Raw genomic sequence first — 19295 nt, 5'->3', positions numbered from 1 at the left:
ATCTGACCCGAGCCACATAAGAAATTATGACAGATGACCAAAAGCTTGGTTAAAGAGGTAGGTTGTAAGGAGCATCTTAAAGGAGGAAAGAGAGGTAGAGAGGCGGAGAGGTTTAGGGAGGGAGTTCCAGAGCTTAGGGCCCAAGCAGCTGAAGGCACGGCCACCGATGGTTGAGCAGTTATAATCAGGGATGCTCAAAGGGCAGAATTAGAGGAGCGCAGACATCTCAGGGGGTTGTGAGGCTGAATATTACAGAATAGGGATGGGGGAGGCCATGGAGGGATTTGTAAACAAAGATGAGAATTTTGAAATCGAGGCTTTGCTTAACCGGGAGCCAATGTAGGTCAATGACACGGGGGGGGGGGGGGGGGGGGGGGGGGCGGGGGGGGGCATGGGTGATCAGGAGTTGGTGCGAGTTAGGACACGGGCAGCTGAATTTTAGATGACCTCAAGTTTCCATATATACTATAGAACAAAGACTGAGTCACACATCAGCATTTTCTGCAGTGTGCCCATTGCTGCGCTAATTACTTGGAATCAAAAGCAACTTGTATATCTTGGATAAATGCCAGGACTTGCTTTTGTAATCTGATAATATATGAAAGAAAAAAAAGAGCGGAGTCAGGACTAGGGATTAATTATTGGAAGAGACCTCCATTCATCAAACAGACATTGTTTTCAAGCTGGAGCATTTCATATGATATACATGGCGAGTCTTCGCTTTGACCTTAAACCAGATTTTGAAAGAGCTCGCATGATGAATAAAGTAAACAAAAGGGGGACGGTAGCATAGTGGTTATGTTACTGGACTAGTAACCCATCTTTAAAAAAGGGGACAAGTCCGACTGCGGCAACTACAGAGAAATCTCCCTGCTATCAGCCACTGGGAAAGTCGTCGCTAGAGTCCTCCTCAACCGTCTTCTTCCTGTGGTCGAGGAGCTCCTTCCGGAGTCGCAGTGCGATTTCGTCCCCTACGGGGCACAACGGACATGATTATTGCAGCGCGAAACTGCAGGAAAAATACAGGGAACAGCGCCAGCCCTTATGCATGGCCTTCTTTGACCTTACAACGGCCTTTGACACTGTCAACCGCGAGGGTCCATGGAGCGTCCTCCTCCGTTTCGGATGCCCCCAAAAGTTCGTCAACATCATCCACCTGCTCCACGACGACATGCAGGCCGTGATCCTTACCGATGGATCCATCACAGACCCAATCCTCGTCCGGACCGAGGTCAAGCAGGGCTGCGTCATCGCCCCAACCCTCTTCTCAATCTTCCTCGCTGCCATGCTCCTCCTCGCTGGAGTGGAACTAAACTACAGAACCAGTGGGAACCTGTTCAAGCTTCGCCATCTCCAGGCCAGGTCCAAGACCACCCCAACTTCTGTCATCGAGCTACAATACGCGGAAGACGCCTGCGTCTGCGCACATACAGAGGCTGAACTCCAGGACATAGTCGACGTATTCACTAAGACGTACGAAAGCATGGACCTTACGCTAAACATCAGCAAGACAAAGGTCCTCCACCAGCCTGTCCTCACCGCACAACACCGCCCCCCCCTCAGTCATCAAGATCCACGGTGCGGCCCTGGACAACATGGACCACTTCCCATATCTCGGGAGCCTCCTATCAACAAGACCAAGCATTGACGACAAGATTCAATACCGCCTCCAGTGTGCCAGTGCAGCCTTCGGCCGCCTGAGGAAAAGGGTGTTTGAAGACCAGGCCCTCAAAACTGCCACCAAGCTCGTGGTCTACAGGGCTGTTGTAATATCCGTCCTCCTGTATGGCTCAGAAACATGGACCATGTACAGTAAACACCTCAAGTCGCTGGAGAAATGATGTCTCCTCAAGATCCTACAAATCCCCTGGGAGGACAGACGCACCAAAGTTAGCGTCCTCGACCAGGCCAACGTCCCCAGCATTGAAGCACTGACCACACTTGATCAGCCACACAGTTCACATGCCAGATACGAGACTCCCAAAGCAAGTGCTCTACTCGGAACTCCTTCACGGCAAACGAGCCTAAGGGGGGCAGTGGAAACGTTACAAGGACACCCTCAAAGCCTCCCTGATAGAGTGCAACATCCCCATTGACACCTGGGAGTCCCTGGCCAAAGACCGCCCTAAGTGGAGGAAGTGCATCCGGGAGGGCGCTGAACACCTCGAGACTCATCGCCGAGAGCATGCAGAAATCAAGCGCAGGCAGCAGAAAGAGCGTGCGGCAAACCTGTCCCACCCACCTTTCCCTCAACGACTATCTGTCCCACCCGTGACAGAGACTGTGGTCCTCGTATTGGACTGTACAGCCACCTAAGAACTCATGTTAAGAGTGGAAGCAAGTCTTCCTCGATTCCTAGGGACTGTCTATGATTATGATGATGATGATGATGAGTAATCTAGGGGCTGTGGACTAATAATTCAGAGACATGAGTTCAAATCCCACCACGTCAGCTAGAGAATTTAAAAATTCAATTAACTAAATAAATCTGGAATAAAAGGCTAGTATCCATAATGGTGACTAGGAAGCTACCGGATTGTCGTAAAAATCCATCTGTTTCACTAATGTCCAGTCGGGAAGGAACTCCTGACATCATTACCTGGACTGGCCTATATGTGACTCCAGACCCACAGCAACATGGTTGACTCTTAACTGCCCTCTGAAATGGCCAAGCAAGCCACTCAGTTGTATTCAAGAACGCTTCTCAAGGGCATTAGGGATGGGCAAGAAATGCAGGCCTTGCCAGCAACGCCCACATCCCATGAATACATTTTTTTTTTTAAACACCAGCTTCAGCTGACCATAAAATTGACTAAAGTTCCAAGAAGTAACAAAATATTTCTGTTATTCAAAATTAAATACATCAATTGTGATCTGGTTGTTGTAATTATTACCTCCACAAATATAGACCATGGGTTGTTGTTTTGGAGGCTGCAAGTCTTTCTGGATATCCATTTCCATCCAATGTTTCATTTAAACTGAAAGACAACCAAACAAATGCAAATAATCACAGTGCACTGAAGTTTTTGCTAAGTTAGTTTAAGTGAGTTTCTCCTCGGGTTTTCTAAATATCCAGGCATTGCCTATTATTTGCTAAAGTATTAGCCAGCTGTAAACATGTCAGATCTGAAGATTGTCAGCTAACCTATTAAATACAAAAACACAAATTATGAATGGTAAACTTAACATCCAATTTTATTTTCCATCACAGTGACATACCACAAGTTTAAATGTATTATTATCTACTAGAAAACTTTGATAATACAGCTGCTATTTTAGCTAGTAATTGACAGCTACAGAGATCAGCAGATATCCAAGACACAAGTGAACTTATTTAAAAAGCAAACATATGGTTCATATGTCATGTATTCAACCAGCATTGTAACCCATGTATAATCTGACCTAAGTTGTACACCGTGAGAACAATGACCACTAGGTGGGAGACACTCCTAACCTGGGCCTTCAGGTACAAAAGGGGAAGCTCCACCCACCTTCATCACTTTGAGTGCTAAGGAATAAAGGACAGGTCACAGACTGACCTTCTCTCAAGCATGGGCCTCGTGTGCATTTATACTGTATAGTAAGGACCTATCAATGGCGACGAGAAACTGGGATTTAAACCACGCGAGCATGGCCACTAGCAGAATAGACGAGAGGTACTGTGTTAAGGAATGGTTGGGACAGACATTCAACATTGTTAAAGCAGCACATAGTTCTCCAGGCAGACAAGGGCAATCGGGCATGCCCCAACATGTAGTCGAACCCAGAGGGGGAGTTCGACAGAGACAATGGCAAGCTGAACGGCGATTCACGCCATTGCAAGGGACAATGCTGCCAGTAATAGGGCCATCAACACCTGTTAATGGTGCACTCAAGGACAATAACAGGGGCAGTCAGGGACGATCGACTGGCAAGGGACCTTTTGTTTCCAACAACAGCTCATGTTGGAGGCGTGGAGGCACACACTCAGCCTGAGTTTGCAGAGATGAGCAAAATACCTGCAGAAATTGCAGAAATGAATGCTGGGGGAAATCACTGGAAGCTGAAGTTCAGCGAGTTCATGTGGAGCACGTATACAGTTCATATGCCAAGACGCCACCGATAATGATGAAAGTGCTCCTCAATGGCATCCCAGTATCAATGGAGCTAGACACGGGACCAGCCAGTCCCTGATGGCTATCAAACAGTTCGGAAAGTTGTGGGCGTCCAAGGCCAGGAGGCCAAAATTATCGCCGATTGACGCACAGCTATGGACTTACACAAAGCAGATCATTCCGGTGCTAGGCAGCGCCACGGTAGTCGTGACCCACAAAGATTCGGAGAACAGGTTGCCACTCTGGATTGTCCCAGGGGACAGTCCCGCACTACTGAGGAGGAGTTGGCTTGCTGTCATGAACTGGAAATGGGGCGATGTCAATGCAATCTCCTTTGTGGAGCGAGTATCATGCTCACAGATCCTGAACAAATTTGACTCATTATTTCAACCCGGCATCGGTACTTTCATGGGGGCCAAGGTAGTGATTCACATAAACCCGGACGCCAGGCCAGTACACCACAAGGCCAGAGCGGTGCCGTACATGATGTGGGAAAAGATAGAAGGCGAACTGGACCGCCTGCTGAGGGAAGGCATCATCTCGCCAGTCGAATTCAGTGACTGGGCGAGCCCGATTGTGCCGGTACTCAAGGCGGATGGGTCGGTCAGGATATGTGGTGATTACAAGGCCACCATCAATCGGGTGTCACTCCAAGACCAGTACCCGTTACCAAGAGCGGAGGACCTCTTTGCGACGCTATCCGGTGGCAAATCTTTTTCAAAATTGGACCTGACCTCAGCTTACATGACCCAGGAGCTGGCGAGTGAGTCGAAGAAGCTGACCACCATCACGACACACAAGGGGTTGTTTGAGTACAACAGATGTCCGTTCGGGATTCGCTCGGCCGCCGCGATCTTCCAACAAAATATGGAAAGCCTCCTCAAGTCGATTCCAGGGACGGTGGTTTTTCAGGACGACATCCTCATCACGGGTTACGATACTGAAGAACACCTCCACAACCTGGAGGAGGTGCTACACAGACTGGACCGGATAGGGCTGCGACTGAAAAAGGCGAAGTGCGTCTTCCTAGCTCCAGAGGTAGAATTCCTGGGGATGAGGGTAGCAGCAGACGGGATCAGCCCTACTGTGTCCAAGACGGAAGCGATCCAGAGAGCACCCAGACCCCGTAACACGACGGAGCTGCGTTTGTTTCTGGGGCTCCTGAACTATTTTGGTAACTTTCTTCCCAAATTGAGCACGCTGCTAGAGCCGCTACACGTGCTCCTATGCAAAGGTCGCGAATGGGTCTGGGGGGTCAGCCAGGAAAGGGCTTTTAATAGAGCACGCAATGTTCTAACACTCTGTTAACACTATATGATCCATGTAAGAAACTTGTGTTAACGTGCGATGCGTCATCCTATGGTGTCGGGTGTGTGTTGCAGCATGTCAATGTCAAGCGTCAGTTACAGCTGGTAGCTTATGCCTCCAGGAGTCTGTCCCAGGCAGAAAGGGGTTACGGGATGGTAGAAAAGGAGGCGCTTGCATGTGTATATGCGGTAAAGAAAATGCACCAGTACCTGTTTGGCAGGAAATTTGAGCTGGAGACAGATCACAAACCCCTAACGTCCCTTTTGTCCGACAACAAGGCCATAAATGCAAACGCATCGGCCCACATACAGAGGTGGGCACTCACGTTAGCCGCCTATGACTACAATTCGGCACAGACCGGGCACCGAAAACTGCGCCGATGCACTCAGCAGGCTCCCACTAGCCACCACTGAGGGGGCTACCGAGCATGCTGCTGAGATGGTCATGGCAGTTGAAGCTTTCGGAAGCGAAGGCTCACCCGTGACAGCCCGTCAGATTAAAGTCTGGACAAATAGAGACCCGCTATTGTCTCTAGTCAAGAAATGTGTCCTGAATGGGGACTGGGAAGCCACATACAGGGCATGCCCTGAGGAGTTTAAACCATTTCACAGGCGCAAGGATGAACTCTCGATTCAGGCCGATTGCCTACTGTGGGGAAACCGCATAGTCATGCCCCAGATGGGCAGAGAGGTATTCATCAGAGAACTCCACAATGAGCACCCGGGCATTGTCATGATGAAGGCAATTGCCAGGTCACACGTTTGGTGGCCAGGGATAGACGCAGATCTGGAACTTTGTGTTCGCAGGTGCAACACGTGTGCCCAGCTGGGCAATGCGCCCAGGGAAGCCCCCCTTAGCCCCTGGCCATGGCCCACCAAGCCTTGGTCATGCATCCATGTGGACTACGCAGGTCCTTTCATGGGAAAAATGTTTTTGATTGTAGTAGATGCCTACGCCAAATGGATCGAGTGTGACATTTTAAATTCAAGCACATCCTCTGCCACGGTAGAAAGTCTACGGACAATGTTCGCCGCCCACGGTCTACCGGACGTCTTGGTCAGCGACAATGGCCCGTGCTTCACAAGCACTGAATTCCAGGACTTCATGGCAGGCAATGGGATTAACTATGTCAGAACGGCACCATTCAAGCCGGCCTCAAACGGCCAGGCAGAACGAGTAGTGCAGATAATCAAACAGGGGATGCTCAGAATCCAAGGGGGTTCCCTACAAAGATGCTTATCACGCCTTCTGTTGGCCAATAGTTCCCACCACACTCGCTCACAGGGGTTCCACCCGCAGAGCTGCTAATGAAAAGGACGCTCAAAACCCGGTTATCCCTTATATACCCCACCATGAAAGAAATTGTCGAGAGCAGGCGCCAGCCACAATATGACTACCATGACAGGAATGCGAGGGCGCGATGCATTGATGTAAATGATCCTGTTTTTATCCTCAACTACGCTGCAGGGCCCAAATGGCTCGCAGGCACTGTGATTGGCAAAGAGGGAAATAGGATTCTGGTAGTTAAACTTACCAATGGACAAATCTGCTGCAAACATGTGGATCAAACAAAAAGGAGGTTCAGCAACCCCATAGAAGAAGCAGAGGAAGAACACAATGTAGAGTTCACTCCACCATATGTGACCGAACACCGGAACCAAAGGGAGGAGAGCCCAATCACTGTGGGCAGTCTGGATAGGCCTGAGGCACCACAAACAGCAGACATTCAGGCCAGCGCCCAACAATCGGAGCCCCAACTCAGCCGCTCTACAAGAGAGCGTAAACCACCAGAGAGACTCAACCTGTGATCCCAATAAGACTTTGGGAGGGAGGTGACGTCATGTATTCAACCAATATTGTAACCCATGTATAATCTGACCTAAGTTGTACACTGTGAGAACAATGACCACTAGGTGGGAGACACTCCTAACCTGGGCCTTCAGGTACAAAAGGGGAAGCTCCACCCACCTTCATCACTTTGAGTGCTAAGGAATAAAGGACAGGTCACAGACTGACCTTCTCTCAAGCATGGGCCTCATGAGCATTTATACTGTATAGTAAGGACCTATCACATATCCTGCTGATGACCGTACTACATTGATGTGCAACTGTTGAAAGGCTTGCAATATATGCAGATAATGTACTTTTGTGGAAATATGACCACAATAACACTAATCTGGAAATGTCTGGGTGGCAGATCAGCAGTAGCAACAATTGGTGTATTTTAGACTTATCCAAAGCATTCCTTCAGCCCTCTTATTTTGATACCAGATAGAGGTGGAAAATAATTATAATGCTACAAAAATCACCGAGCAATAACCAGGTCTTGCTGTTCCCACCAGCTGTAAATTCAGTTTCACTATGGCAAGGTGTACTTTCATTTGTTGTAATAAATGGGCAATTTTTGGAGCCGATAAGCACAATGAATCAGCAGCCCAATCTCAAATCAAGTATGGTACGAGAGATTCAGTGTGCTGACAGATACTGCTTTACAATATTTCCATTAAAGAGAACATAAAAGGGAATCTTCTATACGCATATGAATAGTAAGTGGGTAGTAAGAGGAGGGGTGGGGCCGATTAGGGACCAAAATGAAGACCTACGCAAGGAGGCAGAGGGTATGGCTGAGGTACTAAAAGAGTACATTGCATCTGTCTTCACCAAGGAGTTATAGTGAGGAGGTAGTTGAGATACTGGATGGGATAAAAATTGATAAGGAGGAGGTACTAGAAAGGTTGGCTGTATTTAAAGTAGATAAGTCACCAGGACCAGATGGAATGCATCCTAGGATGCTGAGGGAAGCAGTTGGAAATTGCAGAGGCACTGGCCATAATCTTCCAATCCTCCATGGATACGGGGCTGGTGCCAGAGGATTGGAGAATTGTAAATGTTACACACCTTTTCAAAAAAGGATGTAAGGATAAACCCAGCAAGTACAGGCCAGTCAGTTTAACCTTGGTAGTGGGGAAGCTTTTTGAAAGGATAATCAAAGACAAAATTAACACTTGGACAAATATGGATTGATTAAGGAAAGCCAGCACAGATTTGTTAAAGGCAAATCGTGTTTAACTAACTTGATTTGAGTTTTTTGATGAGATAACAAAGAGGGCCGATGAGAGCAATGTGGTTGATGTGGTGTATATAAGACTTCCAAAAGGCGTTCGATAAAGTGCCACATAATAGGCTTGCCAGCAAAGTTGAAGCCCATGAAATAAAAGGGATAGTGGCAGCATGGATATGAAATGGGCTAAGTGACAGGAAACAGAGAGTAGTGGTGAACGGTTGTTTTTTGTACTGGAGGAGATTATACAGTGGTGTTCCCCTGGGCTCGGTACTAGGACCACTGCTTTTCTGGATATATATTAATGACTTTACTTGGGTGTACAGGGCAAAATTTCAAAATTTGCAGATGACACAAAACTTGAAAGTATAGTGAACAATGAGGAGGATAGTGATAGACTTCAAGAAGATATAGACAGGCTGGTGGAATGGGTGGACACGTGGCAGATGAAATTTAATGCAGAAAAATGTGAAGTGATACATTTTGGTAGGAAGAACGAGGAGAAGCAATATAAACTAAAGTGTACATTTCTAAAGGGGGTGCATGAACAGAGAGATCTGTGGGTATATATGCACAAATTGCTGAAGGTGGTAGGGCAGGTTGAGAAAGCAGTTAAAAAAGCATATGGGATCCTGGGCTTCATAAATAGAGGCATTGAGCACAAAAGCAAGGAAGTTATGATGAACCTTTATAAAACACTGGTCCGGCCTCAACTGGAGTATTGTGTCTCAGACGCACCAATGTCAGTGTTCTTGATCAAGCCAACATCCCCAACATCGAAGCACTGACCACACTTGACCAGTTTCGTTGGGCAGGCCACATCGTCCACATGCCCGACACGAGACTCCCAAAGCAAGCGCTCTACTCGGAATTCCTACACGGCAAGCGAGCCCCAGGTGGGCAGAGGAAATGTTCCAAGCCTCCTTGATACAGTGCAACATCCCCACCGACATCTGGGAATCCCTGGCCCAAGACCGCCCTAAGTGGAGGAAGAGCATCCAGGAGAGCGTTGAGCACCTCGAGTCTCGTCGCCGAGAGCATGCAGAAACCAAGCGCAGACAGCGGAAGGAGCTTGCGGCAAACCAGACTCCCCACCCACCCTTTCCTTCAATGACTGTCTGTCCCACCTGTGACAGAGACTGTAATTCCCGTATTGGCCTGTACAGTCATCTGAGAACTAATTTTAGAGTGGAAGCAAGTCTTCTTCGATTTCGAGGGACTGCCTATGATGATGATTGTGTCCAATTCTAGGTACTGCACTTTAGAAAGGTTGTGAAGCCCTTAGAGAGGGTGCAGAAAAGATTTACAAGAATGGTTCCAGGGATGAGGGACTTCAGTTACGTGGATAGACTGGAGAAGCTAGGGTTGTTCTCCTTAGAGCAAAGAAGGTTGCGAGAACATAAGAAACAGGAGTAGGCCACACGGTCCCTCGAGCCTGCTCCGCCATTTAACACGATCATGGCTGATCCGATCATGGACTCAGGTCCACTTCCCTACTCGCTCCCCACAACCCCTATCGGTTAAGAAATGTCTATCTCTGTCTTAAATTTATTCAATGACCCAGCTTCCACAGCTCTCTGAGGCAGCGAATTCCACAGATTTACAAACCTCTGAGAGAAGAAATTCCTCCTCATCTCAGTTTTAAAATGGGCGGCCCCTTATTCGAAGATTATGCCCCTAGTTCGAGTCTCCCCTATCAGTGGAAATATCCTCTCTGCATCCACCTTGTCAAGCCCCCTCATAATCTTATACGTTTCAATAAGATCACCTCTCATTCTTTTGAATTCCAATGAGTAGAGGCCCAACCTACTCAACCTTTCCTCATAAGTCAACCCCCTTATCTCTGGAATCAACCGAGTGAACCTTCTCTGAACTGCCTCCGAAGCAAGTATATTCTTCCTTAAATATGGAAACCAAAACTGTACGCAGTATTCCAGGTGTGGCCTCACCAATACCCTGTATAACTGTAGCAAGACTTCCCTGCTTTTATACTCCATCCCCTTTTCAATAAAGGCCAAGATTCCATTGGCCTTCCTGATCACTTGCTGTACCTGCATACTAACCTTTTGTGTTTTATGCACAAGTACCCCCAGGTCCCACTGTACTGCAGCACTTTGCAATTTTTCTCCATTTAAATAATAACTTGCTCTTCGATTTTTTTCTGCCAAAGTGTATAACCTCACACTTTCCAACATTATACTCCAACTGCCAAATTTTTGCCCACTAACTTAGCTTATGTCCTTTTGCAGATTTTTTGTGTCCTCCTCGCACATTGCTTTTCCTCCCATCTTTGTATCGTCAGCAAACTTGGCTACGTTATACTCAGTCCCTTCTTCCAAGTCGTTAATATAGATTGTAAATAGTTGCAGGCCCAGCACTGATCCCTGCAGCACCCCACTGGTTACTGGTTGCCAACCCAAGAATGAACCATTTATCCCGATTCTCTGTTTTCTGTTAGTTAGCCAATCCTCTATCCATGCTAATATATTACCCCCAGCCCCGTGAACTTTTACCTTGTGCAGTTTGATAGAGGCGTTCAAAATCATGAGGAGTTTAGATAGAGTAGATAAAAACTGTTCGTATTGTCGGAAGGGTCGAGAACCAGAGGACACAGATTTAAGGTGATTGGTAGAAGAACCAAAGGTGACATGAGGAAAAACATTTTTACCCAGCAAGTGGTTAGGATCTGAACTGCACTGCCTGAAAGGGTGGTGGAAGCAGATTCAATTGTAGCTTTCAAAAGGAAATTGGATAAGTACCTGAATGAAAAAAATTGCAGAGCTACAGGGAAAGGGTGAGTGGAACTAGCTGAAGTGCTCTTGCCGAGCGTTGGCACGCCAAATGGCCTCCTTCTGTGCTGTAACCATTCTATGATTCTATGATTTTAATTTGTGAGCTACAATGTTGTTTCTTGTAAGATTAGCAATACTTGATTATAATGTTTAGACGGTCACAACGGTTAGATAGTAATTTCATTAACTTCAACAGATTGTATTGTTTATCAGACAACTTACATTTCGATAGCAGTTTTCACATACGAAAAGCTCTCTTCGTAAAATAGCAGCTGAGCAGGAAGAAAAAAGGAAAACAGAAAAAAAAAGCCCAGTCCAAGAGAAAAATTTTTGATTGCAGGGCAAGTGACTGGAAGGTGGCGGGATTTAAGAGGGAGCACCAGGGGGAAGGCATATAAAAGACATCCAGTAATGACAAAGTAGTTGCAGTGAAGAAGGAGCAGAGGGGTTCTGCAGGGAAAAAGGGCTGGAGATCGCAGAGGTAACCTGGGCCAAAGTAGGAACGTAAAATTGAGGATGGGGATCTAGAAGTCAATTCACTACGGCTCATGAAACCGGTGGAGTTTAGCAAGGGCAGGGATGCTGGGAGGGTGGGATTTTCTGTGGGTGAGCACATGGGCAGCCCTATTCTGAATGAGTTGTAAGCTGTTAAAAGTGAAGGCAGAGAAGCCAACATGAGAGGTATTAAAGACTTCAAGCTTTGAGGTGTTAAAGATGTGGATATAGCTTCCACATTAATAGGGAAGAAATAGGAGTGGAGTTCACATTTAGCCTGTAGTGATTGTCATGAAGATTCATGGAATCAATGCCAGAGGCTGGTGGGAGCTGAGGAGAATAGTTTCAGATTTGATGATACGAGAGAAAATTTCAGGTTGTCCAGGCCTTAACATTACACAGGTAATGGAAGATTGCAGCAAGAAACTTAAGATAATGGAGGGAGAGAGATAAAACTGGCTATCTTCACAAGCTGACACCATGCCTAATGACATCTGAAGGTTAGAGATATCTCGTGCACTTAATGCCTTTCTATCTTGTGCTCCCAAGTTTTCAGACAAGTGATTTTGATCCCGTCCCATAATTGCACCTGAATTTACTGCGCTACCGAGTCCTCTAGCTGCATCAATTTCTTACTTTAAATGTTGCACTTCATAGAAACATAGAAAATAGGTGCAGGAGTAGGCCATTAGGCCCTTCAAGCCTGCACCACCATTCAATAAGATCATGGCTGATCATTCCCTCAGTACCCAGTTCCTGATTTCTCTCCATACCCCTTGATCCCTTTAGCCGCAAGGGCCATATCTAACACCCTCTTGAATATATCCAATGAACTGGCATCAACAACTCTCTGCGGTAGGGAATTCCACAGGTTAACAACTCCCTGAGTGAAGAAGTTTCTCCTCATCTCAGTCCTAAATGGCCTACCCCTTATCCTAAGACTATGTCCCCTGGTTCTGGACTTCCCCAACATCGGAAACATACTTCCTGCATCTAACCTGTCCCGTCCCGTCAGAATTTTATATGTTTCGATGAGATCCCCTCTCATCCTTCTAAACGCCAATGAATACAGGCCCAGTCAATCCAGTCTCTCCTCATATGTCAGTCCTGCCATCCCAGGAATCAGTCTGGTGAACCTTCGCTGCACTCCCTCAATAGCAAGAACGTCCTTCCTCAGATTAGGAGACCAAAACTGAACACAATATTCCAGGTGGGGCCTCACCAAGGCCCTGTACAACTGCAGTAAGACTTCCCTGCTCCTATACTCAAATCCCCTTGCTATGAAGGCCAACATACCATTTGCCGCCTTCACCGCCTGCTGTACCTGCATGCCAACCTTCAATGACTGATGAATCATGACACCCAGGTTTCGCTGCACCTCCCCTTTTCCTAATCTGCCGCCATTCAGATAATATTCTGCCTTCGTGTTTTTGCCCCCGAAGTGGATAACCTCACATTTATCCACATTATACTGCATCTGCCATGTATTTGCCCACTCGCCTAACCTGTCCAAATCACCCTGCAGCCTCTTAGCATCCTCCTCACAGCTCACACCGCCACCCAGTTTAGTGTCATCTGCAAACTTGGAGATATTACACTCAATTCCATCATCCAAATCATTAATATATATTGTAAAGAGCTGGGGTCCCAGCACTGAGCCCTGCGGCACTCCACTAGTCACTGCCTGCCATTCTGAAAAGTACCCGTTAATCCCGACTCTCTGCTTCCTGTTTGCCAACCAGTTCTCTATCCATGTCAGTACAGTACCCCCAATACCATGTGCTTTGATTTTGCACAACAATCTCTTGTGTGGGACCTTGTCAAACGCCTTTTTAAAGTCCAAATACACCACATCTACTGGTTCTCCCCTGTCCACTCTACTAATTACATCCTCAAAAAATTCTAGAAGATTTGTCAAGCATGATTTCCCCTTCATAAATCCACGCTGACTTGGACCAATTCTATCACTGCTTTCCAAATGTGCTGCTATTTCATCCTTAATGATTGATTCCAACATTTTCCCCACTACTTATGTCAGGCTAACTGGCTACCCTTTTTCTCTCTCCCTCCTTTTTTACAAAGTGGTGTTACATTAGGAACCCTCTAGTCCACAGGAACTGATCCAGAGTCGATAGACTGTTGAAAAATTATCACCAATGCATCTACTATTTCTAGGGCCACTTCCCTAAGTACTATAAATGATAGCTTCAGGACTCCTCTTACACAGCAGCTTAGCCAACAACCCAGGAATTTGCTTAGTTAAAGTTAGTGTGTTAGAAAAACCTTGGTGTACCTGCGCAAATTGACTGCTGCGTTTCCTACATTAGAGCAGCGTGGAGGCACCGACCTGCGTGAGAACACCAGCAGCAGGTCGGGGCCATAAAAGGTGAGCGGCCCTGGAAGCAGCGTGGAGGCATGCTACTTCAGGGAGCAGCGTGAGCTGGTGCAGAAGAGCGACGGCAGTGAAGAGGGCAACTGGATTGGACGTCACCATAACCCAGGTCGGTGATTCGAGCGTAGGCAGGTGCAGCAGGAGCGGCGAGATCAGAGCGAGTGAGTGGCGAGTGATCGTGGAGCTACGTGATTGGGACCCAGGAGAGGCGTGAGTTCAGGGCCCAGCTGAGGCAAGGGTCCTGGGGCAGCACAGGCCAGCCCACACTGCAATATGTGTGCGCATTAGGTCCGTGCAGCAGAGCTGGTCTCCAGTCGTCTTGGTTAATCCTTGCCACTGGACCAAGACCTAGCTCTGTCAAGCCCGTGTGGTGGCTGGTATGCAACGGTCACCACATGTTAAAAAAATCCACGCACAGGCAACTATTTTGTTGAACCTCCTTATTAAAGGGGCACCAAAATCGACAAATGAACAAATTAAACTTTAGACAGTAAACAGATCAAATTTAAATTTGGTTGCTGGGGGTGACGATGCACTCCAGTCCCTCTGGCACCCACCTCTTGCAGAAGGCTGTGAGCGTACCGGTGGACACCCCGTGCTCCATCTCCAGGGACACCCTGGCTCGGATGTAACTGCGAAAGAGAGGAAGGTAGTCAGGCTGAACAACTCTTTTGGGAGGAAAAAGTAAACATTAAATCAAGTGCCCCCCAATCTGGGGGACACACCAAACATTTTTCAAGGCCCTCTTCTTTGTTTGGTTTTTTTTGGTTTTTATTTTCGGCACTAAAATCATCTTTTTTTCCAAGTGTCCCCTATAAAAGGGGATGGGGACACTAAAACCGCCGGCAATTAAAACAAATTAACCTTTAAAACATAAAATCAAATAAAAATTTGGTTGCCGGGGGTGATGATGCACTCCAGTCCCTCCGGCGCCCACCTCTCGCGGAAGGCCGCGAGCGTACCGGTGGACACCACGTGCTCCATCTCCAGGGACACCCTGGCTCGGATGTAACTGCGAAAGAGAGGAAGGTAGTCGGGCTGAACAACTCTTTTAGAGGAGACAAATAAACATTAGGTCAAGTGACCCCCGATCTGGGGGACACTCCAAACATTTCGCAAGGCCCTTTTTATTGTTTTTTTAAATATTTTTGTAGATTTTTTGGGGTTTTTTTTGGGCTCTAAAAACATAATTTACAAGTGCCCCCTATAAAAGGGGAGGGGGACACTAAAACCCGGCAATTAAAACAAATTAAACTTTAAAACATAAAATCAAATTAAAATTTGGTTGCCGGGGGTGATGATGCACTCCAGTCCCTCCGGCGCCCACCTCTCGCGGAAGGCCGCGAGCGTACCGGTGGACACCGCGTGCTCCATCTCCAGGGACACCCTGGCTCGGATGTAACTGCGAAAGAGAGGAAGGTAGTCGGGCTGAACAATCCCCTCGACTGCCCGCTGTCTGGATCGGTTAATGGCCACCTTGGCCATGCCCAGGAGCAGTCCTACAAGGAGGCCTTCTGACCTGTCCGCTCCCCTCCGCACAGGGTGCCCAAAGATCAGGAGTGTGGGACTGAAGTGCAATCAGAATTTGAGGAGCAGCCCCTTCAAATATTGGAAGAGGGGCTGCAACCTCACACATTCCACATATACGTGGAACACGGACTCCTCTGGACCGCAGAAATTACAGGCGGCCTGAGAGTCCGTAAATCGACGTAAAAAACAATTGCACGGGACTGCTCCGTGCAACACCCTCCAGGCCAAGTCCCCAATAAAGGGAGGACTCCATTGGGGACCCCTGCCTCCTCCGGACAGCAAGATGGTGTCCACGCACAGGCAACTTCCACCCTTCAACCTGTAGTTCAGGACCTGGAATATCAGGTCCTTCATTGAAACACCTGTGAACTCATCCCTTTTTGGTGTGGAAGCAAGTTATCCCCGTTACGAGGGACCGCCTAAGAAGACAATAATGACTACACTGCAAAAACAGTAGTTCATTGGTTGTAAAACACTTTGTATTGGGGGCTTGGCCTGGAGGGTGTTGCATGGGGCAGTACCGTGCATTAAGTTTTTAAGCCGGTTCACAGGCTCCCAGGCTGCCTGCATTTTCTGTGGCCTGGAGGAGGCCATGTTCATGTCGGGTGTGAGAGGTGCAGTCCTTCTTTTACTATTTGAAGGGGCAGCTCCTCAACTTCTGGCTGCACTTCAGTCCCACACCTCTGATCTTTGAGCACCCGGTGCAGGGGATAGCGGGTAGGTCGGAGGGCCTCCTCGTAGGACTGCTCCTGTGCCTGGCCAAGATAGCCAGTACAGGCCCAGGCAGCGGGCGGTCGAGAGGGTCGTTCAGCCCGACAGCCTGCCTTTCATCCGCGGCTACGTTCACGCACGGGTGTTCCTGGGGATGGAGCATGTGGTGTCCACCAGTACGCTCGAGACCTTCCGTGACCAGTGGGCACCGGAGGGACTGGAGTACATCATCACAAACGTGACCAGAAATTTTGACTTAATTGGCAATGTCATTTAAAAACGTTGTAAAGCACTTTGGGAACAGTCCAGGCAGCGGGCGGTTGAGGGGTTCGTTCAACCCGACTGCCAGTCTCTCTTCGCGGCTACGTTTGCGCCAGGGTGTACCTGGAGATGGAGCACACGGTGTCTACCGGTACGCTCGAGGCCTTCTGCAAGAGGTGAGCTGAAGAGAGAGGGATTGAAGTGCATCATTACAACAGGGAACAGAATTTTAATTTAATTTGTTACGTTTCCCTTTAACGTTTATTGATTATTTTGCGGGTCCTAGTGGCTGTGGTTGAATTGTATTATTTAAATGAGTTGTAGAATCAAAAAAGTCCACTGGTCGTGAAAGGCGCTATATAAATGTAAGTCTTCCTTTAATCCCGGCCTCATCTCATGCGACCAAAAAAAAACACACATAGACACACATGGCCACCAATCCCCAGGGCCCAACCAGCTCCAGCCGACCCCTGGCGGCCCATGGCCAGGCCCCAAAACCCGACTGCACCATTAACTGCTCACCGCCTGCTGTTGCTCGGTATTTCTCTGCCAGTCCGGGAGGCAGGCCTCCAGCGGCAAGCCGAGCGTCACCAATGTGACGTGCTCCGACAAGCGGCGTTAGGCTCGCACTCGGCAATCTCCGGAGGGTGGAGTAAGGCGCTCGCTGATTGGCTGCTGATTGACAAATAAGGGGTTTGGATACGAAATTCGAACGCGGAGTGTGTTGTCGGCGCTGATGGAGGATGAGTAAAGAGGTTGCGGTGGCCGGTCTGAGAGAGAAATAAATGTAGGAACGGGTTAACAGTAGGGCTTAGTTCCCGGGAAATCCGCACGATTCTCCTGTGCCAGCTGTGTAAGTATCTCCACTTCACAGTTTAAAGGGGCCGAGAGGAGAGGTGGCTCACGCCTGACAACAGCCTGTCTCTCTCTCGCACACACTGCTGCCTCTCACCAGCTGGACCTGGAGCACCTGGGTTCACTCTCTTCCTTTTTAAATTGTTTTTGCACGTCTCTTTTAAAATTCATTAATTTCAATGCTGATTAAGTGGGAAATGATCAATCTCTCCCTCGACCCATTGGGTGGCGAAATAGTTCAGGGGAAGAGAGGTGCACTTTTCTTTAAAGTGACCGAGCTATTCTTGGTTAACTTTCTCTTGCAAGAAAGAGCTGTGTCCAATTTATGTGCAGTGGGTTCTACTTTCGTGTGCGCACATCTTGGGGTGGGTACGGAAAATATTGAGTGAGCTTGGCGAAAACTAAGTTTTTTAGCATGATATTTTAGTTCTTTGCAAAGGATGAAACTAGTTTAAAGTAGTAATTCCGATACGCTAAAATAATCCTTAATAGGTTCTGTTACTTGACCCTAGGCGTGAGGCTCTATTTAAAACTTACTCGTTTCTTTCTGGTGTATTTTCTAAAATTGTATATTATAGTATTGGGCAGTCCCTCATATCGAGGATGACCCGCTTCCACACCAAAAAGAGAGTAAAACTTAAATGTTTACCGAGCCTGACAGTGGAAAGTAACAATTAATTGAATCCCCCTTGGGATTTTCTGTTCTGTTCTAAGACTATGGCATTTACTTCAATGGTTGAGGCAGAAACATTCAAGATTGGGTAGGTAAATGAAGGGGGATGGGTAGATGAAGGAAAAGGAGTTGAAGGGTTATGGGAACAGCAAATTGTATTTGTATATAATCTCCAGTGGCAATTTCTTTTGACTTGATTCACAAGGCTGATACAGATGAGGAAGGTGATTTAGCTCATTGCTCCAGAAAGAATGACTATCTTCTTGGAGAAGGCAGGTGTAGAAGGAGTTCTAAGGTGACTCATCCTGGTTATAAAAATGTATAACCAAGTCAACCCTCTTGACAATCTGATACCTGAACCAGGCAGACTTGCAATACTCATAACATACTGTGGTGATTGGCATTTGATCTCTCTAATGAGACCTGTCACTGGGGGCTGGGATTTTTTTTTCCACTGCTGCAGATTACCCATCAAGTATCAAGCAGGTATTTTAGGGTTGTGTCTGGTGTACCCAATACTATCAGAATATTCATTTTAGCAAGGTTTTTGATAAGGTCCCACATGGCAGACTGGTCATGAAAGTAAAAGCCCATGGGATCCAAGGCAAAGTGGACCCAAAATTGGCTCAGACAGGAAGCAAAGGGTAATGGTTGATGGGTGTTTTTGTGACTGGAAGACTATCTCCAGTGGGGTTCTGCAGAGCTCAGTACTAGGTTCCTTGGTTTTTGTGGTATGTATCAATGATTTCAACTTGAATGTAGGGGGTATGATTTAAGAAGTGTGCAGATGATACAAAAATTGGCTGTGTGGTTGATAATGAAGAAGAAAGCTGTAGACTGCCAGATGTTTTCCATGACCTGGTCAGGTGGGCAGAACAGTGGCAAATGGATATCAATCTGGAGAAGTGTGAGGTAATGCATTTGGAGGAAGGCTAATAAGATAAGGGAATCATCATCATAGGCAGTCCCTCAAAATGAGGATGACTTGCTTCCACACCAAAAAGGGATGAGTTCACAGGTGTTTCAATGAAGGACTGAATATTCCAGATCCTGAACTACATCTTGAAGGGTGGAAGATGCCTGTGTGTGGATTTTTTAACGTGTGGTGGCCGTTGCACACGAG

The 19295-nt window shown here is 47.4% G+C and overlaps 2 protein-coding genes across 3 annotated transcripts in view; one reads left to right on the top strand and one right to left on the bottom strand.

Moving 5' to 3' along the window:
* The window catches only part of LOC139250561 (DNA-directed RNA polymerases I, II, and III subunit RPABC4), a 58089-nt gene extending 40809 nt beyond the window's left edge, over positions 1-17280 (bottom strand). The window contains exons 1-3 of one of the 2 annotated variants that reach the window (XM_070872987.1): positions 17167-17279; positions 14700-14774; positions 2895-2978 (exon numbers count right to left, since the gene is read on the bottom strand). In XM_070872987.1, the coding sequence (XP_070729088.1) occupies positions 2895-2973 (79 nt within the window). In that variant the 5' untranslated portion in view covers positions 2974-2978; positions 14700-14774; positions 17167-17279. Of the gene's footprint in view, positions 1-2894; positions 2979-14699; positions 14775-17166 lie in introns of both variants that reach the window. The other variant, XM_070873035.1, reaches the window with a different exon arrangement.
* A 109-nt stretch (positions 17281-17389) lies between these two features.
* fbxo43 (F-box protein 43) overlaps positions 17390-19295 on the top strand; it is a 33039-nt gene continuing 31133 nt past the window's right edge. Inside the window, exon 1 of the mRNA XM_070872831.1 lies at positions 17390-17497. The gene's annotated coding sequence lies outside the window, so the exon portion shown is untranslated. The remainder of the gene's footprint in view (positions 17498-19295) is intronic.

This window comes from Pristiophorus japonicus, chromosome 1 (genome assembly GCF_044704955.1).
Source record: "Pristiophorus japonicus isolate sPriJap1 chromosome 1, sPriJap1.hap1, whole genome shotgun sequence".
NCBI lineage: Eukaryota > Metazoa > Chordata > Chondrichthyes > Pristiophoridae > Pristiophorus > Pristiophorus japonicus.
This window is presented reverse-complemented; position numbering and strand designations above follow the sequence as displayed.